This window comes from Syngnathus typhle, linkage group LG13, assembly GCF_033458585.1.
Source record: "Syngnathus typhle isolate RoL2023-S1 ecotype Sweden linkage group LG13, RoL_Styp_1.0, whole genome shotgun sequence".
NCBI lineage: Eukaryota > Metazoa > Chordata > Actinopteri > Syngnathiformes > Syngnathidae > Syngnathus > Syngnathus typhle.
Genome location: NC_083750.1, coordinates 12,897,878 through 12,923,739, shown reverse-complemented (window position 1 = coordinate 12,923,739; position 25,862 = coordinate 12,897,878). Strand labels below are relative to the sequence as shown.

Below are 25,862 nucleotides of genomic sequence, written 5' to 3'. Positions count from 1 at the left end.
TAAATGTATAGACGTTGGCTCACACCCATGGCTTCCCGCTCAAAACACACAAACCTTGGAGTTTCTTCAAGACAGAGGGAGGAAAGCACAGTATGAAAAGGGCTCGTTAGAATCTATTTTGAAATACACTCATTTGGAATGAAGGCAGCTTTTTGTTTTAGTGCTTTCGCCATCAGGAAGAACACACTGTGTTAGTATTTGCTTTCAGGAAAGGTAGAAGAGGAGATAAATCACAGCTGAGTGAAGACACGGCTAAGAAGGCTTTGTCACCCGCTGGTCTTCTCTCGGGCTCCCATGTGGCCCAGATTATCCATCACATTCTGTCTGGAAAGAGAGAGAGAGAGACAGATGCACGTTCAGATGCAGCGACACAGAGCCAACTATTTTTACTGCTGCCCATCAAATTGCATCCTTCGTTCGAGAACCCGGAGGGGGTTAGCGTTAGGGTTAGAGGCTACGCCGCTTTGGACTCAGGTCAAAATTTGCGGGGAAATTGTGCCCATCTAAAAGCATGATGCCAGCAAATCGTCAGACCCTTCAGCTCAGTTTCAGTTTGATTGTCTCCATCAATGATTTTGCTTTATTTTTGCCTTGGCAATATTTTGTGATGCAATCAATCCTTGTCCATTCACAGTTTGCTTGTCGCAAATTCACCTTATGACTTCATTTTCTTGGAGAAAAAAAAAAATCTCACCTAGTCGCAACTCAAGACGGATTTTTGTCCTCGTACAATAAGATGCAACAAGTCTGCTGATAGGAAAGTAGTCGTTGGTGTCAGGAAGTATTTTGAAGTTCCTTCAGTTTTGTCATGGTAAGATCAGAGGCAGAAAAGTAGCAAGGCCTCGTTCTTTGCACACTGAATCATTTGTATTGGGATTCCCTAATACTTTCATCTCCCAAAAAAAAATGACATCAGAATGTTTTGCGGCGCAGTAGCAGACTCGCCATCAACCGCATCTTCAAACATAGCCACAAACCTCCCGTGTGAAGGAAATCACAAAGAGGAAGATGAAAAGAGTCTTTTTTCCCCTTACATGCGCAAAGGGACACAGAGAACTCGGCTATAATTTAGAAATACTTTAAGGGTGTTCATAAAAGGATAGTTGAGTTTGTGCCACCTATAATTTGGCCTCAATTAGACCAAATGGACTCGAATGATGACTTATGCCTCGAGTTTAGACACTTTGTTAAAAATCTTTTAATCTTTAACAGAGAGGGCTAGCTTTACAGTAAAACAAAAAAGGCAGAAGACCCAGGGAAAGAGCGCCATCTCCTGGGGCTGGGAGGTCATGACCATGTCCTTAAAACGATCTTAGAACTCAAGTCAGAAAAAAGTCAACTCGAATCTGTCATCCAAAATAGACGTTTGAATTGAAATATGAATGTCATATATAGACGCATTTAGTTTGGGGATCCATTTTTTCCACCACACCGCCTGCTGCTTGATTCTCAAGAGTGCCTCGCATCAGAGGACTTGATGCGAGGTGACCTTTGTGACCTTCAAGCTATTTAGGGTCCCATCGCGCTATTGTCACCTACTGAGACGATGATGATGATGGTAGCGCGGTTACAAATCGCAAGTGATGTTGACATCGTCTGTGTCCATTTATCCATTTTGTTTGTGTGGACATGGCCTTATTATGGGATGGAATGAACACACGCAATGCCCCTTGCCAACACGTGGGTACACAAATGCGTGCACAGCAAGTCACCACATCCTCCTTCCTATACGTAGATCCATCCCGGCCAAAAGCGATGCAACCGCTACTCCATTGTCAAGCCCCCTGACCCCCCGCCACCTCCAGCCCCGGCCGGCCCCCTTCCAATCTCTTCCCCGATTCTTGCGAGCTGGCCCCTGCTCTTTTCTCCTGGTTGCCATGGGAATGGCTAACAAAGCCATCACTTTTACCAATTTCCTCAGAGACAGGTGCTGGCACAATGACGGCTTCCTCGCTTTCTGAAAGGGGAAGGGGCAAGAGGGGTGCATGGGAACTCCAGGCGGACAGTCTGAGGCCTGTCCAAGTGTCCTCCTCCCTGGGTCCCGCAGAGAAAAAAAGGCTAATTTGTTGTCCCTGTTTTCCCAGGGAGGGGGGATGCCGGGGGGGGTTCGGCAAGACTATGTGAAAGAGGGGCGTCAAAACAGACCGCCTAATATCAGTCTCGCACTCGCTTCTTGCTGCCAAATGGATGCAAAGCGCTCGCTCCTTGCTCTGCTCCACCTCAGCTTCTTCTTCATCTCATTGCTCACTGGAACAATGGCCGGTCATGGCATCATGACTGGGAGATGTTTCAATTTAGCTTTCAGGGAGCAGTGGTCCAACGACCCCTCCCCACCACCACCACCACCCTAGTGAAACTGTTTTACATGATGTCCAGTAGAGCCTTAAAATACAAGTTTAATTCATTTCAGGACCACATTTGTAATTAAGGTTTGTGTCATTTATCAGTAATAGTATCCTTTTTTTTCAATTATACTGGAGGGTCAGCTCCTCTCTCGGCTTCTCAGTGCGCCAGGAGTATTCATCTATTTGAGCAAATAAAGAATAAACGTGATTGATATTGTTATTTGATCTGTCTTGCTGCACATGCAGTATTTGTGTTCTGATATCCGTTGCGTAAAGAATAACAAGAGCACCACTCAGTTAGACGCTAATACGTGTGTTTCCATTTGTATGTTAGCATTAAGCTAGTAGAGCTACACAAGGTGTCATTTCTTCCAACAAATAAGAATTTGTATCATTGCTTGTGTTTTATTTGGTCAATCCATTGTTTTTGGGTGTCTTTCAGAAGTGTCGCCGCCGCAGCTGCAAAGCTTTTTATTAGCCCTCTCTGGAGGGAGGCCCTGGCCTTTCAATTTGCCACTCTTTTTGTCCTCATATGAGCCTGCGTCCGTGTCTCTTTGTGTGCGCTGCCCTCAAATTAGGTCCTGCAAAAGCTTTTACTGGAGGAACAAAACTTTCATGAACCAGTTAGCCTTTTGGAGCTCTTTCTGCGTCTTTCTGCAGTACATGGAAGCCTCTGTCTGTCTGTCTGTCTGTCTGCCTGCCTGTCTGCCTGTCTGCCTGTCTGCGTGGCTGCCTGCCTGCCTGCCTGCCTGCCTGCCTGCCTGCCTGCCTGCCTGCCTGCCTGCCCGCCCGCCCGCCCGCCCGCCCACTTCCCGTCCGTCCAGCTGCCTATGTATCTCTCTGCATCTAAACTAAATCCAAATGTGACGACAGTATTTCAGTTGATTGCGTAGTTGCTGTACTATCAGATGACAAGCAGGAACTTTCTCATCTGTCTGGAGAACCCTCATGAGTCATGTGCTGATCTATACTTGGGAAACCTTCCCGTGACGTTCGCACGATGGAAGTGGACAAACCGAGAGAGGGCTTCAAAATAGGGAGGAGAAGAATTCAAAAATCAGGAAACAGAACAATCCAAATTGACACCATAACCCAGGGGTCACCAAACTACGGCCCGCGGGCCGGATACGGCCCGCGGGACCGTTTAATCTGGCCCGCCAACCCTGAATAAATTGTATTATTAAACTTTTTTTTTTTTTTTGCTCATTTTGCCTGCAATGACTGCGTTTCCCCAGTAGATGGGGAAGCGCTCGCCTGCGCATTTACTACCGGAAGCCGTGTCAGAAAGCTCGGTGCACACTCACAAGTGCGTGTACGGACATGGCGCACTCGCGCTCTATTTGTATCAGTCCCGAATTTAGAGCGTGGGCTGTGACGACAGCATTCTTGTAATTTGCGCGCTGAGCTTTCAGATGCAGTTTTGCGCTAAAGCCACCCACAAACCTTCCCCTGGAATCCTTCCGTTAAAATGTCGCCCAAGTAAAGCAGTGCCGAGCGTTTAAAAGAGTTGCCAATTTGGCTCGACGTACGCGACGTGACGTTCAGCCACATGAACGTCAACATCTACCCGTCACAGATCGAGGTAAACGGACCAACACCTCGGATCTCGCCTAAGAATTGCCACAACAAATTTTACTCCAGACTATGACGCACTATCAAACTTTAACAAAAAAGACAGCAGTGTCTACAAGCCTACTGGAACCTACAAAAGGATTATAAGGAAGGAACACAAGAACTTTAAGAGACTGCTCATATGTGTCAGAGAGGTTCTGCTCTGACAACTGAGCTGAACTTTTATCTGTTAAGATTGTGCATGGCACAACAGAAAGTTAATGTTCCATGTTTTTTTTTCTATGAAGAACCCAGAGAGAGTTATTTAGTTATTTATTTCCTGTTTTTTCTGTGAAGAACTCAGAGAGGGTTTAGTTATTATTTATTTCATTAATAGTGTTATTATTTGTTTCCTGACTTTTTTTCTGTAAAGAACCTGGAAAGGGTTATTAAATAACCGTTATTTGGTTATGTGTGGCTTTCTGGAAAACAATAATTTTTTTAAGCTCCCCTACGATCGTCACACTTTTTCTGTTACAAACTGCCACCGGCCCGCCATCAGAGAAGGGAAAGGTTATGTGGCCCTCACAGGAAAAAGTTTGGGGACCCCTGCCGTAGATGTTTCCAACTGAAAACGATTGGTCACGCAAGAGGGGGGAAAAAAAAATCAAAGCATAGCTTTGGTGAATTTGCCCCTGTTTCCTTGAAATCAGTGCAACCGCTTGACACGTCTCTGCTTTTTGTTCTACTTCTGGCCTCTGGATCCAAATGAACAAACGTCATCATCATCATCATCGTCATGAGCATCATTCCAAGTTATTTTTGGATGATGTTCCGGAAGTCCGCAAACAGTAAAGCCTCTGGTCAACAGGTTCCATCCATTCGAAGCTCCTATTAAGTCTGGTTCATATGAGTCACTTGTCGTCACTTCCTCATGGTTCCAGTAGAAGTGATCAACACAAATGTCAGTCACTTCAATGCCAATTGACGTGATTTCTTTGTGTGTACTTTGGCTAACAATTTCCTCATGGCTCCTATCAAAAATGATTGGCGGTGCCAATGTTGGAAGGACATGATGTTCTGTTGATGATGCGCAATCCAGCATTCCAGAACACATCCAGCAGATGGTGCTGTTGTGCAAATATAAATCCTTGTCCTTTCCATTCCATCTGTGGCAGTGGAGCTCGATAAGGCAAGATGCAAAACAAGAGCAAAAACAGACAGAAAGTGTGACGCGGAACTATTCAAGAGAGAAAGCTTCAGTGGAAAATGAACCTTGCCCTTTATTGTTGACTTTTGGCTGATCAGATTATTAGACAGGCCAGCTGCATTATTTATTTATTTATTTATTTATGCATTATTTATTTATTTATTTATTTTTAAAATTTATTTATTTATTTATTTATTTATTTATTTATTTATTTATTCGGCCAAGCATTTGCAGCTTTAACCTCCGTCGTTCCCGTGCACGTGTGACGTCATCACCGATGCCCATTGTGGATTTGTGTGTCAATTTCTACCTACCTCGTTTTCCCTTTTCTTCTATTTCCATCCCGCGTCGGTGTTCTACTTGTGCAGCGTTCTATTTCTGGTAACATGCAGAGCAGGCAAGGGATGGGATGATGTTCACCCTCGAAACGGGGAAGAAGGGGCGCCAGTCATTTGCAACATTGCAAGGCACCCAAAATATGATCGTTCTTATCATGATGTAGTCAATTCAATGTTGGGCTGCTCTCGAACACCGGAACTTACTTCCAATAGCTGTGCAATATTCTAGAGCTAAAATCACACGACGGTTGTAATCTCACGCCAACTCTGTGTCTGGCTGCATCGACCGGAAGCAGCAGCCGCTGCCGCTGCCGCCGCCGCTGCCGCCGCCGCCGCCGCAGTGACATTTAAGAAGCAAACAAACAGGATGCGTTTGACTTTGATTGGGAATTTGGCGTAAAATACATTTGCGTCATTTTCCAGTGTCTGTGTTTCATCTCAATTTCCAATTTCTTGACAATTCATTTCTTTCCATCAGCGTGACACATACAATTGGGCCAAAACTGCAGCAGAATATACGTCTTTGCTCCCAATCCCAAATGGATTGCAATCTATTTTGGAGTGGATTAAATCAGAGAGGTTGCAATGCTACATCCTCTTCATGCGGACTTCTCTAAACTGTGATTATATAACGCAGCACACTGTCAATTTGTCAGATGCCTGTGTACAATGCATTAAAGAGCTTTTAAAGTCGGCGTGTCCCCCCTGAGGGAGGCAGGAATTGGTTGAGACCAGACCGCCAGCGGCGTGTCTGTCCAAAAGTACCGCCCTGACAATCGACCATCTGCTGTCATTTTCTCTTTCTTTTCTACATTTGTTCTGGCCAATTACCAGGGCTGATGTTGGAGCCGTGTGGTCTCAAATGTTTCAAGTGTAAACGCTTCGGGCGCAGAGTATTTCTTACTAAAGTGATCAACTGGCATAGGATGATGATGTATGCTAGTGATATGAGCTTTGATTTCGAGGTGTCTTACTCGCAGCGTGGCTGGCAGAGGAAGCAGGATGTTTAAAGGTCAAGTCGTGAGCCACTGTGACGTGCGTGCTCTCGCTCCATTCTTCTTCTTCGGAGAATTTCACTTTTCTCCTTTTGTCAGAATCTTTCCGGTGAAACTTTGAGGTAGTGTCTTCACGATGAAGAATTCTTTGGATTGTGTCAGACGTAGGCGCTGTTGTTCACTGTCAACTAGCTTTTGGTTCTGAAGACTAACATGAGGTCAGCTGTAGTTTGCTATATTTTGTATTTTTTTTTTGCGCCGAAAATATACGTGTTATCTGTCAGGCCATTGTGTAAATGTAGCTTGAACTGCATACAGGTTCACGTGAGATGGATAAAGAAAGATAGTATGGGGAAGCTCTCTTGAAGTGGCATTCAACATTCACAGCGTCATTCTTGCCCTGATGTTCCGTCAACAGACTTTTCATGAGTGTTGCCAAAGTTAGGTGTAAAAAACAAAACAAAAAAGGTTTCCTGGTGCACCCTGCAGCAAATCAAAGCCAAGCAAAGGACGTGGTATTTCTCTTGAATCAAATGTAGGAAGGTGAGAGCATGACACTCAAGCATAGTGTACACACACACATGCACACGCGTGCGCCATGTATTGCAATAACCCCAAAGCCTCCTGCAGCGTTTTGCAAACTGCCCACAGCAGCTCTCAAAAGCCTCTCTGTCTCTCTCTCCTTCCCACTCCTTTCCTTTTCTTTTGCTTCGCTCTGAAATCCCCCCCAGGGCCTTGTGTTCCCTCCATCCTTCTTTAATTATACAAGCTCCTTCTATAAAACGACTTCCTGTAAATAAATTGCACGTGTGCCGTTTCTGCGCGTGAGTGTGTTTCAGCGATTGAGTCAAAGGTGCATTTGAGATCTATTATTGCACTGGCAAAATAGTATATGATGATATGACATCTTAATGTAGCACATTTCAAGAATTTCGATTGGCCATGTTTGAGCATGCCAAAGAAGGAATTTGACTTGGGTCCTCCAATAGACGGAATAAAAAAAAGGTGTGCTTTGTGTGATTAGCCCAGTCCGTCGCTATCATTCACACATGGACGCTATCTAATCTCCCGCTGAACCATATTATTGCACCACAACATGTAAACAGCCTGTCAGATCCATTGAAATAGGGCGGTGACCTCCCTCATGCTGGAATTAAATTTCCTTCCCAGATTGTTTCCTTAACAGGACCGATTGTGATCCCAGGACTGTGGTTGACTTGAGGAGTTGCGTCGTCATGATCATGGCCCTTTGAAAGCCAGGCCACTTTTCCTACTTACTCTTTCTTCTCAGAATGCCTCTTTGTTCCCGCCAATAAAGCGTTTGCATAACTAACCCTACTCCAGCCTAAATCTCCTCTGTATGCCCTCCTTTGTTTCTACTCATCCGATGTCTGACATAATGTATACAATGGGGTTGAATTAAAATCAAGATTGAGGAAAATAGGAGTGACCCAATATAGTTGTAGTATTGTTCAATGTTGACTACACGCCGGCAATAGTTGCAGTCAAATAACTGAATCTGTTATCACCAGTTGCAATGATCAACAATATGAAGCAAATAATCCAAAAGATGCAAATCCCAGCTGTCTACTCTTATGAAAACTTAAATAAGGAATCATTGATTCACCACCAACCAAAATAGCGTGGCTTTGAAATGGGAGCCATCTAATCAGCGTGAGCAAAGACGCAGGATGCAAACTGACATTTGAACGACCGCGCGGCCTTCCTTCCCAGTGTGCTGCTGCTGTTAAAACAGCCAATTGAATAGGCAAATCGTCGAAATCAATTCTGCTGAGGGTCAAACAAATGAGGAGGTATGCGGGCCGGGCCGGGCCGGGCAGTATTGCTCACCCTCACAAGTGTGCCGGGGAGCGCGAGCAACAGCAGAGATTAGCCACGGCAAAAGAAGCTTCCCACACACAAACACAGTCACACTGGCGTGACCTTTGAAGGAAGGTGACAGATGGGTCTTTCTGTGTCCAGGTCTCTGCTGACAGCTGTCCGGGATACAGATGGGACGGGACGGGGCGGGGCGGAGCGGGGGAGGTCAAATGATGGCTTGGGGCTCAGACATCCTTTTCTTAGAAAGAACACAAGACGAGCAGATTTGCATGAATGTATACAAAAGCACACGAGCGCTGGGAGGCAGCCAGGCAGGCAGGCAGCCAGGCAGGCAGGCAGCCAGGCAGGCAGGCAGGCAGGCAGCCAGGCAGGCAGGCAGCCAGGCAGCCAGGCAGCCAGGCAGCCAGGCAGCCAGGCAGCCACGGTCGTGCATTCTATCCGCCCTCTCCGTCGGAGGCAGGCGTGCTAAAGGGGACAGGTGCGGGGTGGCTGAGTCTGCCTCCTCCCCACTCGGACAGCAATCATGTCATTCTGTGGGGCCCCTTTCTGTTTTTTGCGCTTGACAGACGAGCAGCCGCCTTTTTGGGGCCCCGAGTCGTTTAGGATGGGGCGGTGGTGGGTTATGTTTGAGGCTCTCAAGTTAGGACCTGCTGCTGTTGCTTCTTTTTTTTTTTTGGTCATCTTATGTTTTGATCTACATAGATACTGTCTGTCCAGACTTAGTATTTTCATCCTTTATTTCAGAAGCTTGTCAGCGGGAGGCTTACAGGGGTCGATCCCACCTGCTGAGGACCATACAAGGCTTTCTCCACTTTTCCAAAGCTGCGCCAGCCTTTCAGCCCCCCACCCCCACCCCCTCCCATTATAAACAAAGCTAAATGGATTTCTAAACCCGGACTGCTGGGGCTCATATGAATATGAATGCACGGCTCGTGCAACGTCTGCTCTCACTCCGACATAATGTCCCATCATGCAAATCCTCTCCTAAAGTCTTTGTGGCCCGCTTTATGTAGTGATCCGTGTTTTGAGTTGTTGATGTTAAGTGTCATGCCAGAAACTCCATGATGTGTCACCACCACATGAGTATTTGTTGTAATCGTTTTTGTACAACTCTTGCCTAACCTTTGGTCAAGATGATAGATAATTAGTGAGGCTCTTATCGACACAAACTCATTTCACGAGATTTCCTAGGAAGCCCATGTGTAGATTCTTCCAGTTGAAATTGAATGTCAAACAAAGAGAATTGCGTTGTATTCTGCTAGCGTCATGCTAACGCATCGTAGTAAAGCAATGAATAAGCTATTGGACACAAAAGTTGCAGCAACACTTGTAGACAGACAGTATAGCAATACTCAGTCATATACTATTCTTTATCCTTTGCGAGAAATGTCTAATCTTGCCATTCTATATATCCTCTAATTGACAGACTTTGACTTTTGAAGCGTTGGATTTCCCCAAAAGCAAATGAATGTCAAATGAGGAATTTAAATCGGCCGGCGAAAATCGCACACCGCCGCAATCAGGTGACCTCGCAATACCGCAGGTCTGAAAATTGGCCACTTGGAACGACGCTTTCCTCACAAAAGGAGTCCGACTCATTTTCAGGATTTGTCTGGTCTGCCACATAGGATTATAGGGAAGAGAGGAAGCACTGATAATCCTCCGCCATCGTTTATTGTTTCCAAGCGATGCTGTTCGTTTTAGTCTCACTCCTCATCATTGTAGTCACGTGAGAGCTATTTTATGAGTGATTATTTTCGCTTGCTTTGAATGTATCCGAGGTTTGTCCTCTAATTGTCATTCTCGCATCACACACGCACACACGATCCCTTACTTTTGAACGGCACTTGATATCATTAAGCGAAAATAGGATGATGGATCACCGACGTGTGGCGTAACCTTGTTTCTGAGCTGTTGCGTCACGGGCCCCTCCTCTCTTACCTTGGGTGTTATGCTGGCGTCACATCTGCTTGGTATTCTGCACTGGAAGGTTTGATGAGACATCCGCGTGGGACATTCGACACCTGCGGTATTGATTGCGTTTCTATCTATTTCTTTTTTCCAATTGAGATCCTCCCCGTGTCCCCAGTTTGTTTCTGGAAAATAGTACAAGTGAGGTGACAGTAGGACAGTACATTAGCTGAGCAATGGAAAACATAGGAGCCCTTGTTGCAAAAGGACAAGCACAATATTGTGCACAGCAGGATGTCAAAGTTATCTATATGTATTCATTCACCCCAAATGACATGAATGGGCAACACGCACTCTGAGGCTGACTCACAAGGCTGTGAGATTAGAATTGCCATGGTAACACATCCTGTCAACGACTCAAGCTTGTGTGTGTGTGTGTCAGTGGGTGGAAGGGGCGCTCATGTCAAACTTCCAATCCATTTCCAAACTCACATGGCGCTGTCATGTGGAAAGGAAATTGGAGCGCTACTCCACTGGGACAAAGAATGGAAAACATCAAGTTGCCATTGACAACTACAATGTGCCCAAGCATAAATACTGCTCGTGGGCGCGCCCGTGAACCCCGGCTTCACCTCCCACAAAAACATCCTTAAGGTTGAAAGATTGATAGAAGAGAAGGAATGTTTGGAGTGCATGTTATTGATGATCGTTTTTGAACCATGACAGATGCGACAGGTGTTTGGACACTCCCACAAAACTTTCAATCACCCTCCTGGAAAATGAGCCAAAAATGACCTCTTTGGCTATTTCGGCTCAATTGGTGTGTTTCACCATAACTCGGCTTACTCATGGCACGAGTTGCAGGCTTCCGCTCCATTTGGATTGCCCTCCCCGTGGCTCTGTCTGCATTCTTGATGTGCTTCTCTTTCATTCCTGATATGCTTGTGAAGTCGGCTCAAGTGAGGCTTTACATCATGGGCATGTTTTGGAATGCCTGCAAAGACTACTCTGATGTCACATGACACCTCCATTCCGATCTGGCTTCCTTTGATTTTCCTGAGCGACTGGATCCACAAGCGCATTTGATTTTTTCGCAGTCCTCCGACGACCACTCAATACTCCCGTGTCATGGGGTTTTGCGCAGCTTGTCAAAGTGGGAGCGTTGACTCCTCCGAACCAACCAACCGACGAAGACGTGTTTGAGCGCTCTGCTCTCCACAGACTGATACGGACAACTCCCTTTGCCTGAACTTTGTCCAAACTCAAGGTTGCTCTCCAATTCTTTGGAGAGAAGAAAAGTACAATCTCCAACAGCAACAGTTAAGCCCTTTCTCCTCTTTTCTCTTCACCCAAAGGTGGTAACCACGACACTCAACAAACACCTTCTGTCATCCATTGTGTTTGTGTGAGTTTCACAAAGAACAGTTGATTCCATCCTAAGTCTTCTTTTTCTTATTGTATTATGATGGACTTCTTTTTGTGACTTGAGCTACTTCTATGAGTCTAGTTGCACGTTCACTACCTGCTGGCCATTTCCATGTTTGGCCGATGTTTGCCACATGCAAGTTACAGAGAATGGCAACCATTGACTATTCACTTCGAAGTGCGTTGCAAACGGATGTATTATCTTTAGCGCTTTCTTTGTTATTGTCAATTCCAGCGAGGTCGCTCACATGATAGATACACTTAAGTATTGAGTCACTGCACTACCTTTTTTGCACTACCTGCACTACCAGCCAAAACAAAGTCACGTGAGGTTATATTGGCTTCCAACAGTACAAAACATCTCGCTGAAATGATAGCAGGGCCACAATGAATGAGCTGGATAGAAGCTTATCTTATCTGCGAACCCTCATAAAATAGACGCTGACATTCACGTGCGCGGCGGCATCGTGCTCATACTAATACATATCAATGGTTCATTTATGACCTGGAGTTGGACGGCTCTTTCTTTCCTATTTGGACAACGGATCACAGTATTTAGCTCGCAAATGTTGGTCTAAACTGTGCTAATGCGGAGCTAACGTGAGCAGTGTTTCCTTATTTTTGTTGCATGCTATGTTATTCAGACACACACCGACAAAACAAGCCTCCACCTTTCAATCGCTCATCCCTACAAAGTAGCATATCGATCGATGCGCACTCACGTTTGTTTTTCTGATAAAGGCGGCGTCTGTACCGTGTTTATTGACGCCTATGAAAAGCAGATTTGAAAATGATGGCGTTGTCACGTGGAATTTTGTCACAAAGGTTTGGAACGAAGGCTCTCGGCCGTGCGTCATATGAGCGGTCCGCTCCAAATGAGCTCATTCCGAGGAAATCACACAATCATGTGAGTGTTGCTTGCTCGCACTCATGATGATAATGAAGTTCATGACTGGGGAGGAAGCAACACTCCAAGCAATACAACAGTTACACTTATGGGAAGACATATCGGAATCGATCGTATTGATGGCGTTCAGATTTTTTTTGGGGGGGGGGGGCAATGATCCATTTGAACCCCAAATCTGCGGCTCTTTTGCTGGCTTACGTCACCTTAATCCAAGTCTTCCCCGCATGGCTGTCTTCTGGCCATCTGTTTTTCAAGCTGCGCATTACTTTGTCTTGTCAGCGGTAGCGGAGGGAGACATTCATGGATTAACAGGCTCGCACTCAAGGTTGCTTCAATATACGTACGTAAAGTCAAGGGTGAGGACGTGAGTGAAAAGCTGAAAAACAGTGCAGCCGCACTGACATCACCTTTGCCATTCATCACCCCCGAACGACGACCCAATTTGGACGTGGGGATTTCCGTACTGTGCTTTTGCTAACTACACGACATGTCATTCTCTTTGTCACTTTTCATTTCCCACCTTATATCATCGATGCTCGGAAAAGCTTTGAAATCTTTCGACTCAGAAAGCAATTCCATAGCAACCTAAACCTTTTTTAGTTGAGTAACTTCCTCTGCGGCACGAGTAACTTATCTGTGTGACTCCTGCTCTATGTGGCTGGGTGGGTGTTTGTTCTTCTGCGTGTGACAGGATGCGTGATAATCTTCGATGATCTTTCTACAAAGTCCCTGTAGCCCCCCCCTCCCCACCAACCTATAAATAGTTAACGTGTTTCCACGTGCTAACACTTTCTGCATGTGGTTCAGCCACGCTCCGGCAAATCAACAGCAGGACGTCCGCACTTTTGAAGAGTAAAAAAAAAATCAAGGCTTGTGTCTAAAAGTGGATATTCAAAAAAGAAAAGGGCATGATTACACATTTCAAACCCATGACTGCCATCGCTCAGATTGTCAACTCTAAATATAGTCACAGTTTTAAAAAGGCCTTTTGGACAAGAAGAGAAGAAGCAGTCGGCAAAATCGGAAGGCACCACTTTTCCCATAAAGGAGGAATAATCACACGCACGCAGAATGGTGGGAAGGGAAAGAAAGCTGATGAAACCGACAGCAATGAGTCAAAAAATGGCCGCTTCCTGAGAGGAAACCATCAAAGAAGCCGGCCGTGCACATGCACGCCTCGGCTTGTGGCCTGGCCTGGAATTTACAGGAAGCGAGGGCATGATGACAGTGGCCTCCCTCTCTCCAACACACACACACACACACACACACACACACACACACGAGGGAAAACTCTTGAGGAAACACAAGTTACTAATTAGCTGAAATTGTCCCCCCGTACTTAGATGTCTGCCTGACTTCTTACCCCCTCCGTCATCATCTTCATCTTCTTCCAGATGTTTGACTTCCTGGCCAGCTCACTCTTTGCTTTTGGCTCTCTCCGCGACAGACGGGACTGTGGATCACTACATTGAATGACGTGGCTGCAAGAAAGGCAAAAATAGAAATGAGAAAGATCAAGTTCGCGTCGCTGGTTCAGATCAGCAACAGGCCAAGCGACCGCGGTGGTTCTAGCAAGCGTAGCCGATACCAGAAACCCATACTTGCGGCAAATAAAGACAGATGAAGTCCACCTTAGCAGTAGTCAAAAAACAGGATGGCTGCTCCTTGAAACAAAATGGCTAAAAACAACAAGCATTTGTCCTCAAATCAAGAAGGTCATGACTTTGGCAGAGAGCAGATTGCTAGCAGGCAGGCTCACCTTCAGTGTTTTGTCTGCCCGGCCGGCCGGGCGTGTGTGACATATTTCTTTGTTCTGCTAATGGGACACAGGAGGGGAATGTTCAAAAGGAAACACACATTTCCTGGAGGGGGGCGGCGTGACGTGCACAAGTGTTTGGTGATGCACGAGTGTGTCATCAGCACGGATCGGGGGCCGGCACATACACACACACACGCACATGCCGCAGGAGAGTAAAGGGTCCAAAAAGGAAGATCCCATCCTGGGTTCGACTTAACGCTTCCAACAGGCTTCTGCTGTTTGTCTCCACTCGATGTGAACTCAGTCACGCTTGAACTCACATCAACCTTTCCCAAAACAACTCTTTTATAGATCTCATAACATTCCCTTGTTTTACTGCACTTTACTTGCCTGACTCAAGTTACTTTCTATCACTTTACTTTATTAGTCACTGTCCACTTGCTTTAAATGACTTGGTTACCTCGTTTTTCTTTTTTTTTTTTTTGTGAGTCACTCATAATACACTATATGATCTTTCTTTAATCTACCTTACATTTTGTGGGGCCTATGGTGGTTTTTGGGACATTTGAATGGACATTCATACTCACCCGCCATGTTCCCTTTTTCCTTGAATTACTTTGTGACTATGTTACTGAACACGTTCTATGCAAATAGTACTGTATGGTATCGGTGGCGAATATTTGGGCATTGCAATAAGGCACCTACCTGGGTCAACTACGGGGGTGCCCGGAAATAGTTGACGGAAAAGCGCGAGTTTCATGGCATAGTGTCAGGTTTTAACCTCCATTTTTTGTCTCGTTATTGATAACACGGCAGATTTGGAATTCCATTTTCCCGACATTGAGCAACTGTGGATACTCCAAAAACAGTGCATGGGCTAAGAATGTAGGCCGGTTATTTAGACATTTTGAAGAGGGCAAATCGGAACATTTCCACTGCCTTCTCAAAGTTGCAAAACTCGTTGGCCTACTTTTTCAAGATCCAGTGCTAATCGTTGACATCTCGGTCGGACGAGAAACAGCACTTTGTTGAAAGAGTGAAGCCATTTCCATTGAACATTTCCTTTTCAATCAACTTTATTTTTGTCCCATTCCCCACATACAATACAATACAAAAAGTGTGAGCGGAATTGAACATTACCTTGTGTCAAGATCATACATTTACACAATAAATAAAATAAAAAAAACTAAGAAGAAACCTGAATAAATAAAAAATAAATTAACAGCCAGAGAAAGAATGACTTTGATCATCAGACTTGTTTTCACAATGTTTCTGAAAACACGACGACACTTGTACGAGACATTTTGCATTCCGGGTCACAGCTTTGAGGATACAAACTCTCGGGTCGAGAAAACCATAGGGTCACAGTAAGACGCGCGCGCGTATATGCTTTTCTTCTTGCCGGGGATTATACGTTGATGAGAGAGAGCGGGTTCATTTTAAAAGCTTCGGTATTGACAGTGTAGCGCCGGTGACAAAGCCGTCAGCTTGACATTCACTAAAGAGGCTTCTTATTGCACTATACAGACATCCCTCACAAAGGCACTTTTCACCCCCTTCCTCATCCCTCCGTCCGTCCGTCCGTCCCCTCGCCTTCTTTCGTTTCCCCGACCCAACGTTTCACCAGAACATGTGGGCACCTACGTGTCAATTTAAAAAGTCTAAAATCAAACTAAAGTAAACAGGCTTTTTGGTATTGAATTAAAAGCAAATAAAACTGGTGAGGGTACATATATATAATAAAAAAAAGAAAAAAAAAGACTTTTGGATTGAAAGAAAACAAAAATTGTGCATTATGGTGTCTCACCCAAAGCCCCTTAACTACTCCGTGTACCATGAAGAAAATGGGAGACAATGAGGCAGAAGAAGCCATTAACGCAAAAGGCTATCGCCAAACCTCACCGTCTAAATACGGCTGGCCAGGAATGTTTTATGTGCGTGTGAGGTAAATCAAGATCGTAGCGTGATCTATTGCTGGCTCATTATTTTGTAAAAACTGAAGAAAAAAGAAGAAAAGTGCAGTGTCCTCGGGTCTAGAAGCAGCAGAGGGGAAGGAAAAATAGAGAATCTACCACCACCACCACAAGTTGCAATTTCAAGTGTTTAGTTACCATGGAGACACCAAACCCAGCACTCACTATCGATAAGAGGCGCAAAGCGGCAGGCTCCGTTGGCACCATGCAACCAAGAAGAAGGAGAATCTGTAGTTAGGTGAAACTTTTTTTTTGGCATCCATCATGGAGTGTCCAATCATTAGACATTGTTTGGACAGGCACAGACCGCAAAAGTCAACATGACATCTGATCAAAACTACCTGGGCAGAAGTATCATATCAGCTGCCACGGCACCAGTCCACACGAGGCCCGTTACGGCGCTGCTGCAAAACGATCAACCAATCGGGCGGGAGCCGGTCATAGAGCCTCCAAAGTCACAGTTGGCCAGTCTGATTTTGTTTGCTTTTTTTTTTCCTTCTCCTCAGGCATCAGCGTGGTGCTGCAGGAGATGGAGCACGTATCGGAGGCGGTGCCGCAGTTCGGCCGTGCAGCCCATCTCGCTCAGCATGCTGAGGAGGTACGTGTGGGAAACGCGCTCGCGGCTGATGTAGGTCAGCACGTACGAGTCCGACGACTTGGACAGGATGATCTTGGTGTGGTCTGTGTAGAAGTTCACCTGGACGCGAGGAGAGGAGAATGGAGTGAGCCGTCTTGGGCTCATTTACAAACTATTGCAAATTGGTAGACCAGTGATCAATCAAATATATTTCCCTGGTGGAATAGCTTCAAAAACACTAAAAGGTGGCGGCTTTGTTTCAAGAAAAAAATGAAACAATCAAACCCAAGGGCATCATCAGTACTGTTTAACTAATTCTGCCGAGTCACAATGGTATGTCAATATTTACAAAGTCTTCCAAATGGCAAGTCTGATATTGTTCAACTGTTGCACGACTATATGCAAATAGCTGTCTCTGGAATGTGGGCTAAAAAAATCTGCCACTCGACAAGGCTGTCACAGAGGCGTGAACAACTTTCAGTTACCGCAAGACTCCAGCAACACCGTCCAAAAAAAATAACACTTGATTTACAAGTTGCTAAATTTAACCAGGCGCCAGGTTGGCAACCCAAACTAGCTACTTGCTCCGCCTTTAAAATGCAAAAAGTACGCCTGCCAACAAAACCTGTAGGAGCAAGTTGCACGATACCATGATGATTTCCCAGCTGCCATTTCTATTTTGGCAAGTTGCTTGACTAACCTGCAGCGTTCCGTTGTTGAAGAGCATGACGAGCGCGTGGTCGGTTTTCACCCACTGCAGCAGCAGAGGAGGAGGACCGGGAACTTGTTCATGACAGTGAATGTCGCCACCCTGTCGGTCATGGAAATGTCACTCATCTGGAGCAAATATGGACTTGATTCTCAACTCATTTTCTCATACCTCCATGAGATTTTGTTCCATGTAGTTGGCCATGAGCTCTACAATTTGTTTCTGGCTCCGAAGCTGCTCCGGTAGCGAGCTGGCAGGGAAGCTAAAGTGCTTGTTGTTAGTCAAGCAGTAGTGGACCGTCCTGGAAGGGGGTTGGGGTTAGGGTTATCTCAATGTTTGGATTTCTTAACTCAAAAGCTATTGGCTGAGGCTTGCCACTCACTTGCGCTGGTCACAGAGGCTGAGGTGCGTTCCTTCGTTGAAGAGCACTCCGATGCTTTGGTCTGACAGCTGGTAGCCAAAACCGTATTTGTTGGAATAGTCCACCCATTTGGTGACCCACAGGAAGGACTGTGGCCTGGAGAAGCACGGCGGGTTTCTCGTGGCTGCGGAATCGACAACAGAGGTCAGGGAAAGAGCACACTCAAAGGCAATGCAATGCTGCTGCTTACCTGCAGGCATAATGGCCAAGCAGCCATTGAGAACCTTCATGGCACATTCCGCCACAACGGAGGGAGTGATGACATCATCGCACGCTGGATAGGGCGGGACAGGGGAAAAAAAAAAAAGTTAGCATGTTGCCTTTTCAACTCAGTGAAATGATTCCAAAAAAACAATAACGCGACGCGAGCCTACGTTCAGAGCTGCTAGCCATGGTGCCTTTGAAGGAACGCGAGATTGACTTCCTGGATTCCTCCTCCGCCGCAGTCTGCTCCAGAGGCACCGAGCTGACCGGCTGACCGATGGCCACCTGGAGAGAGTAGACTTTCATTTCACAGCAGCAACTCAAGCCAACCAAATGTCAATGGCATTCAAACAATTCCGTTTGTTCACTTCTGGAGTCCTTCAAGTCAAGTCGGCCATTTCATGCAGCCGCCCGCACTTGATATGCAACTAGACAATCAGTCCAAAATCTCAGAGATGAAATAGCCGTACCTCATTTGGGCCCACGGTTTTGTAGCTGATCTGGCGGTTGATGGAGCACTTGACGATGCCGGACACCAGCTTGGAAATGTCTTTGTCCTCCTTCTCCTCGCATGGGGCCTTCTCCACTGCAACGTGATGAGTCACACCCAGAAAATTAAAGTTGCAAAACAAAGCCACGCATGCAGTGGAGTCCTTTTTAAGGAAGCATTCCCACGAGACGCGAGCAGCCTTGCGAGGCCAGTCAGCTCAGATAATTACCAAGATGGGCGGACGCCATCCTTGCGCTTTACCTTTTGCCTTTTTCTTGCCAAAGAGGCTCTTGGCCACTTTGGTGAAGAATTTCTTGGCCGGGCTGGGGGGATGGAGCTCGGGCACCGTTACGCAGCTGTTGGGGGGAAGTCTGTCGGGGGTGAAACCCTGCGGGGGACCACAGAGCCTCAGTTAAGTCCCACGACCACACGTGCGTGAGGTCATGCTCGCTGCTGGTGAATAATTCCAATTACTTTGGTGAAGAATTCATGGTGGAGAATTTGATCCAGCGTGAGTCTGTCGCTCGGGGCTTTCTGCAGAACGCCCGAGATGAGTTTCTGGGCGGCGGGCGAGAGCCCAGAGGGCAGGTTGTAGCGAACTTCCTTGATGCATTTGTACGTCTCTTTCAGGTCCAGAGTCTCAAAGGGCGGGTTGCCGCACATCAACGTGTACCTGGACAAGAGGAAAGCCAGGTCAACTATCTGCAACTTGTTCACAGCACTCAGAAAACAAGTGAGTGAGCTTTTTTTCTTTTCCCCCAGGCAGGCAGTGTCAAAGATCACGTTTCTATGCCACCGACCGCTATAAAATTGTCAAGTGCCCTTATATGAACTGTAGTTCTGACACGGCTCGATTCGGTCCCGGTTTCGCAAGTGAGAGAGGACGTTGGCCGTTTCTTGTCCCAGCTCGCTTTTCCAACACAAACGTGCTAGCTTACGCAAACGGGTTGACTTACATGACGCAACCAAGGGACCAAACGTCTGACTCGGTGCCATGGCCCTGCCTGTTGAGCACCTCGGGGGCCAAGTAGTTGGGGGTTCCACAGATGGTCCTAGGAGGGAGACAGAAAACTAGTTTGACGCTCTGGTATTCCACGTCAAAGTGTCAAAGCCGTAATGACGCTGGACTTTCGGCGCTACATTCAACTGCCGCGTGGAAAAGCGCTTTCGCTGATTGGGAAAGTTTGCATGAGTGCGCATGTTACACAAGGGCAGAAGAAATGCCAAACGTGTCATCCATTCGATGAAACTGCACACCTTGAACTAGAGACGCCGAGAGAGTGTTGCGCAACATTGTGCGTCATCACCAAATCGGTAGAAAATCGCAGACAATGCTATTGGTGGAGTTTGAAGTATTCTAGCCTAAAAATATGGAAGATTGTTTCAAAACAAACTTACTTTTTCCTCTGCTCAACCGTTTCCAGCTTGGCAGCGAGGCCAAAGTCTCCCAAGCGTAGTTCCATGTTTTCATTCACAAAGAAGTTGCCTGTAAAAGAGACAAAAGCATTTTTTTTTTTCCCCAAGGTCAGCATTCCGCAGCTCAGTCAAAGTCACAGCAGATACTTTCATGCACGTTTGCAACATTCCCGTCATAGCAGCGCCCCAGCCTCCCTCGCCCCCCCCGTTCCGCTCTTGCCGCCATACCTAGTTTGAGATCTCTGTGCAGGATGCCTCTGCTGTGTAGATACTTGAGGCCTGATATAATCTGCCTAAGGTAATATCGCACTTCGGGCTCAGTCAACGTGTGTCTCGCCTTCCAAATGTGCGCCAGTGACTGTTGGGGGAAGGAAGGGTTAGTCGAAGCAATGAGCCGACCGCCGTAACCTTCAGAAAGACAACGGCGACCGTACAAAACTGCCGACGTTAACGGTCACATTGCATTTGTTGAACGCGCAGAGTTAAATGGCGCGGCTAATTCCAGACAACTCCTCACCTTGCGACTGCAGAGCTCAAGAAATATGTAGATGTTATCCTGGTCCTCGAAATGGTGCGAGAACTTCACCACGTGCTTGTGCGACAGGGTTTTGTGCAACTCGATCTCATTGGTGATCTACGATGAAATAAAAGGAGACCGTGAGCCGTTTCCTTTGCGATGGGGGACATTCAAAGAGCGAAAAGATACCTTGTCTCTCTGGTGCGGTTTGGACACCCTGCTTTGCGGAATGACTTTGACGGCAAACATTTTGTTGTTAGACAGGTCCGTCATCTCGTAGCATCGTGCAAAACCGCCCTTGGGGAGAAGAACGCTAGTGATTAGATTGGAATGAGGTGACATAACCTGCATAACTTCATTTAACCTAGAAATTCTCATTGACACAAATGACTCGACAGCAGCGAGTCCATTTTCTTCCGAGGTAATAATGAACTGTGAGAGTCGGAGAGGAAAAAGTGAAATGTGCGCTTTTTTCCACCTTTTGTGGTAAAAATCTTTCTGCTGTGAAAGTTTTTAGCATGCCTAGATCTCAGCAGCAACATTTTTTAAATTATTTTTCATCAAAAGGGAATATAATTTTATTGTCATCCATGGTTTCATATTTTTAACCTTAAAAACACAAAGGATTTTAAGTTGCATCCATGACGGAAACTGCCACCACTAAGGTACATTAGAATGTTTAAACTTCATTTGAGGGACGACTCTAAAAAAGAAAAAAGATAGAGAAACGAACAGTTGGAATAAGGGGAAATCCATATACACTGCTTCGATGAACCCATCATTTTCCCTAACCTATCCCAAACATTGATTGGCGCACCTCATGGGGGACCATAAATGAGTGAGTGAAATGGCCACCCTTAGCTTTGATGACATGGTCGGTCAAACATCATTGGAGTTAAAAAGACATTCACCTTTTAAAAAGCATATTCAAGTCATGCTTTTCAGCCTCGGGCAAAACTAGCGTCGGTTGCATGCATTTGATGCACACACACAAAAAAAAACACACGCTCGATTGGACGATGGCTGGCAGGCAGGCAGCTACGCAGACAGGCAGGCAGGCAGCCACGCAGGCAGGCAGGCAGCCACGCAGACAGGCAGGCAGCCACGCAGACAGGCAGGCAGGCAGCCACGCAGACAGGCAGGCAGGCAGCCACGCAGGCAGGCAGGCAGCCACGCAGACAGGCAGGCAGCCACGCAGGCAGGCCGGCTTGCTGCATTCTCATTAACCGTGAAAGTGACGTTTGTCTGCGGCATCTCAGAACAGCCATGATTCGGCAGCAGCGAGCGAGCGATGACGAGCAACATGTTTATAGGCTGGCTATTTCTCCAGATAATCATCGGAAATGAATATAGTCAAAGAAAAATGCATTTCTCATCTTTGTAGGTGCGATGTATATCGTCGGGCTGCAAAAATGGGCACACCTCATTGCACACACCTGCGACGCAGCCGCGTGCAATTTTGTCACGCGCACACACACACGCACACACACAAGCAACATGCAAACGACATACAAGTGAAATGACATGTACCTTTCCCAAAAGCTTCCCTTTACTGTACGAGCGTCCCGTTCTTGCGTCGGTTATCACATGCGCCAGTTCCGTTTTGGCAGACTCGGATTTGGAGCGGCCAGCTTTGGCCCCCGGAGCGCCGGCTTGCTGGGCTCCTTCGGCTGCAGGAGGCTTCATGCTTAAATCCGCCGCATTCATGGCGTGGCACGACACACGCTGCGCCGCCGCCGCCGCCGCCGTTAAAGCCCCGAGATCCATTCGAGGCGGTGGCGTCAAACAGAACACACGCAAAAATAATTCTCTTCTATTCCTATTCGGGAGCGAAGCTGGTGTGTTCGGGAAGGGGACGCACGTCCGCTTGCGTCTATGAAGCCATCTGGTATGAACGGGCAGAGAGCGCCACGATGACTATTTATAGGCGGTGGTGATGTCACCAAATGGGCGCGGTTAGGCAGAGACGCTCCGGACAGATATGCCAATCCAAATGAAATGTGAATGGAAATAAACAACGCGTAGACTTTGCTTCCTTTTGATGGTTACGACTTGTCAGTTCCGTCAACAAGTCGCTTTGCATTGAGATAGGAGTTCAGTCAGTCCGTGACCACACTCACTCGTAAGTCAAAGACCAAACCTCCAATCGTCTTTTCCCGTTGAAATGAATGGGAACGTGATTAATCCGTCGCAGGCTTCCCCCGAAAACAAAAATATATCTTAATGTGCAAAAATATTCTTCATAAAAGCCTAAAGTATTAACATCAAGTAGAATGGAAAAAAATAATCACAATGTTTTCATCACTGTGTACTGTGGTGCGCTTTTCTTGTGTACCCATATTTGCCGCATGGGAGCAGTATTTCCATATTATTCATTGAAAGATCTCAGCTTATCAGTACGCCACTAATATTAGTCATTCTTCACTAAAGATAGGAATAAAAGACCGTGGGTACAGTTATAGTGTCTTTCTACATGTGTTGCTTAACTGGTTGTGCTGGTCTTAAAATATATACGATCAAGGTTTATTGTGTTGTACGACCAAAAAAAAATGGTCTTGATCTGAAAGGCTTTACATAGCTACTGATTGAATTAAAACTTTAAAGTACAACACCCACAGTGCCCCACCCGCAAGTTGTTTTTATCTCAACGTTCGTTTCCTGCATAAATATCCACAACTCGCCCAAATCACTTAAGTTGCTCGAATCACTGCTGCCGTCTAGTGGACAAAAATATTGCATTACAACGTTAGTTGACGGCAAACGTTTCGAGTTAATATTTACTGTACGGTAATTTACGTTAGTGCGACAACAACGCGTTTCGACGTACGTACAAGAATTGCATCGTAAACCGAGGAAAGTATTTATGTTCTGGAAACATGACTCAACGGCACCACCTGCCGGTTGCCTTTATTGAGAGTGGATTCTCCAAGATGAAATCAATTTAAGATTTGGACTTTTTTTTTTTATAACCTAAATACAGTTAGTTTGTGATGGAATAGAAACAAAATAAACAATATTTTAAAAAATGTGGTCATGAGAACTGCAAAAACGAAATCCTTTAAGTAGAAAAGGGTAAAAGAAGAACAATATGACCACCCCCTCCGAAAAAAATGAATGAACAAAAAAAAAGGCAATCGCAAATGGCATCATGCTGCACACAAGCCCAAACTAACTGCTCCAACCTCATGGCTACCAATATGTACTTAGAGAATGCCAACAAAACAAAGAGCGACGCATGTCAACCTTTTCTTTTTTTTAATATCAGGTCTAATTTGATGCCTTGTAGATGTTGTACAGGACAAATGTAATTTTCTGAACGTGCTGCTTTGGCCCAAGCTAAATTAGAACATGTTCAACACGGGTGATGGCGGCCTAGTCATAGTGGTTGTATATTCTTTCGGTCATGTCATGCCAGTTCAATCTCATTCGGTCACAATCAGATCTCATGTAGTGGTGGAATGTCAGCGGAGACTCAAAAATCCATCATGCCTTCTTCTCCCCTCATCTTCTTCTCCTGCGATTCCGACCAAGCTTTGTTGATGGTTCGCTTCATCTCGTCGTCTCCGTCTGTGTAGATTTTCTTCAACATGCTCATCAGGCCCTCGCTGGGGTCGGCGTTGTCGTCCACCTTGGGCTTACTGTCAACGGGAAGAAATGGCGAGTGTTAGTTGTGTTCCAAATGGATCTCCTGTTAAATTAGGGAACACTTTACTCTTTCTCCTTGGATTGCTTTTCCACTGTGGTGAGGCATTCCCACTTCTTGGCCGCCTTCTTCTTGCACATGATCACAACCATGTCTGTTTTGATCTGAGGGGGGCAGAAGGGGGCGACATTGCTTTACGTTGCAAAACAAAAGAATAGCCAAGAAAATGGATCACCTTGGTGCTGCTGTTCTCCTCATCAATTGGATACAATAGATTGAGAAGGCTCATCTGGTGATTCTTTCCGTCAAGCTCCTTCACTAGCACGGAAAATGACCTGCAGCAGTTACGGCACACAACATCCGCATTGGTTGGATTGGCAAGTGGTCAGTCAGTAAAGAAACACCGCAGCCTTGGGGGCATCACAAATTGGGTGAGAAGTGAGAAGGCTCTGTACGTACCTTTCTGTAAACTTGACTTGCACTTTCTCAGATGGAATCATGTGCACGTTTTTCAACGTGAGGTAAATTTTCACAAACTTCTCCGACTGATCCCACGCTGTATCGGATGGAGACATACATCATATCACCCACTTGCAGACTGCAATCCAAGGGAAAAGGTGCCGACCCGAGCACTGCGCCATACCATAATTGGTGATCTTGACCGTGTACACGGCCTTGGAAGAGGATGACGACGCCGCCGGGTCTGTCTGTCTGCGGGCTTGTTGCTCTTGCTGTTGACGCTTGGTGGCGAGCTCTTTCTCAACCTTCTTGTGCTCTTGCTTGAGCAGCTCCTGCACCCTCTTCCTCTCCGCCTTCTCCGCAAAAGAACCCAGCTCCACCAAGTCGGCCTCCAACTCGTTGATCTGTTTTCAAATTGGCAGTGTTAAGTGAAAACTTAACCAAATGGTTAAGTCCATCCACCTATCAAACAACCAAGCGTGATTGGATATTTTTCACAATCGATTATTCTACTGCTCGTACACCTTCATGATAGACAATGCATTACGATTATTGTTTCGATTGCGTCTTGGTACATTTTAGTACGTGCGACCGAGTGAAATCTTAATGCGGTTGATTTCAAAATATAAATATCGAGCGAGGTCGATCGCTTGATCGCACTTGGCATTGTAGCCAAGAGGCGGTTGGGGTTGGTCGAATGTTCTCGCAAACGACCTCGCTAGCAAACAGGAACTCTTTTGAGGTGACTCGATGGACGCATGAGGAAAATCAAACGGCCACAGCGCGAATAGTCACACAAACACAACAAACAGGCTTTGAAGGAAGGTGAAAAGATATTCGAATCTAAAGCGAGGAAGTAGAGCGTCGTCACTTTCACTAGAAGCCAAAAGGGCCATCCGGCTGAGTAAACAAAGGCGTGTTCCTCGAATATAGACTAGATGAATTGAGAAGATGTTTCGTACCTGCTGTGTTAGATCCATGGAGCGTTTCGTTTGGACGGTTTATTCGTTGAGATTTGCTTCCAGACGCAAGCCGGTGCGTAGCGGGTCCGCTCGTCATGTGCGTGTGTTCATTGCTTAGCGTAGCGTAGAGGAGCGGACGGTAGCGACCGGCACTCTTCATCGAAGCTGCGGCCCAACCAGATGGCGAGTGCGCTACCGCCACCCATCG

At 46.2% G+C, this 25,862-nt stretch overlaps 2 protein-coding genes and 1 long non-coding RNA gene across 4 annotated transcripts; all 3 read right to left on the bottom strand.

Annotated features, from left to right (window-relative positions):
* Nucleotides 1–1,811: 1,811 nt before the first annotated feature.
* Nucleotides 1,812–14,376, bottom strand: LOC133165328 (uncharacterized). Of its 2 annotated transcripts, none has more exons than XR_009717564.1 (6): nt 14,284–14,376; nt 14,126–14,203; nt 13,888–14,005; nt 10,223–10,377; nt 5,421–8,519; nt 1,812–2,524 (listed from the first exon to the last, which is right to left on the bottom strand). It is a non-coding gene; the product is annotated as an uncharacterized LOC133165328 (long non-coding RNA). The 2 variants fall into 2 exon arrangements; XR_009717565.1 differs by lacking the exon at nt 1,812–2,524 and adding an exon at nt 4,217–5,079.
* A 2,076-nt stretch (nt 14,377–16,452) lies between these two features.
* On the bottom strand, nt 16,453–22,495 carry plk3 (polo-like kinase 3 (Drosophila)). The gene is made up of 15 exons (XM_061295675.1): nt 22,121–22,495; nt 20,780–20,887; nt 20,591–20,707; nt 20,302–20,431; nt 20,056–20,143; nt 19,614–19,709; nt 19,132–19,330; nt 18,919–19,045; nt 18,638–18,753; nt 18,338–18,452; nt 18,154–18,237; nt 17,925–18,087; nt 17,714–17,843; nt 17,534–17,644; nt 16,453–16,953 (listed from the first exon to the last, which is right to left on the bottom strand). The coding sequence occupies exons 1-15, from the start codon at nt 22,355–22,357 to the stop codon at nt 16,759–16,761; spliced, it is 2,016 nt and encodes a 671-aa protein (XP_061151659.1). The 5' UTR covers nt 22,358–22,495; the 3' UTR covers nt 16,453–16,758.
* A 1,335-nt stretch (nt 22,496–23,830) lies between these two features.
* On the bottom strand, nt 23,831–25,816 carry cacybp (calcyclin binding protein). The gene is made up of 6 exons (XM_061294808.1): nt 25,655–25,816; nt 24,877–25,096; nt 24,693–24,789; nt 24,469–24,568; nt 24,303–24,397; nt 23,831–24,228 (listed from the first exon to the last, which is right to left on the bottom strand). The coding sequence occupies exons 1-6, from the start codon at nt 25,670–25,672 to the stop codon at nt 24,063–24,065; spliced, it is 696 nt and encodes a 231-aa protein (XP_061150792.1). The 5' UTR covers nt 25,673–25,816; the 3' UTR covers nt 23,831–24,062.
* Between the last annotated feature and the right edge of the window lie 46 nt (nt 25,817–25,862).

Coding starts and splice junctions, on each gene's coding strand:
- plk3 (XM_061295675.1), bottom strand. CDS start 22,357: ATGGATCTCGGGGCTTTAACGGCGGCGGCGGCGGCGGCGCAGCGTGTG. Junction 20,708..20,779: donor AACCGCACCAGAGAGACAAG/GTATCTTTTCGC, acceptor ATTTCATCGTAG/ATCACCAATGAGATCGAGTT. Junction 18,754..18,918: donor TGGCAAGAAAAAGGCAAAAG/GTAAAGCGCAAG, acceptor ATCACGTTGCAG/TGGAGAAGGCCCCATGCGAG.
- cacybp (XM_061294808.1), bottom strand. Junction 24,569..24,692: donor CAAGTCAAGTTTACAGAAAG/GTACGTACAGAG, acceptor TAACTGCTGCAG/GTCATTTTCCGTGCTAGTGA. Junction 24,229..24,302: donor AAGCAATCCAAGGAGAAAGA/GTAAAGTGTTCC, acceptor TCCCGTTGACAG/TAAGCCCAAGGTGGACGACA.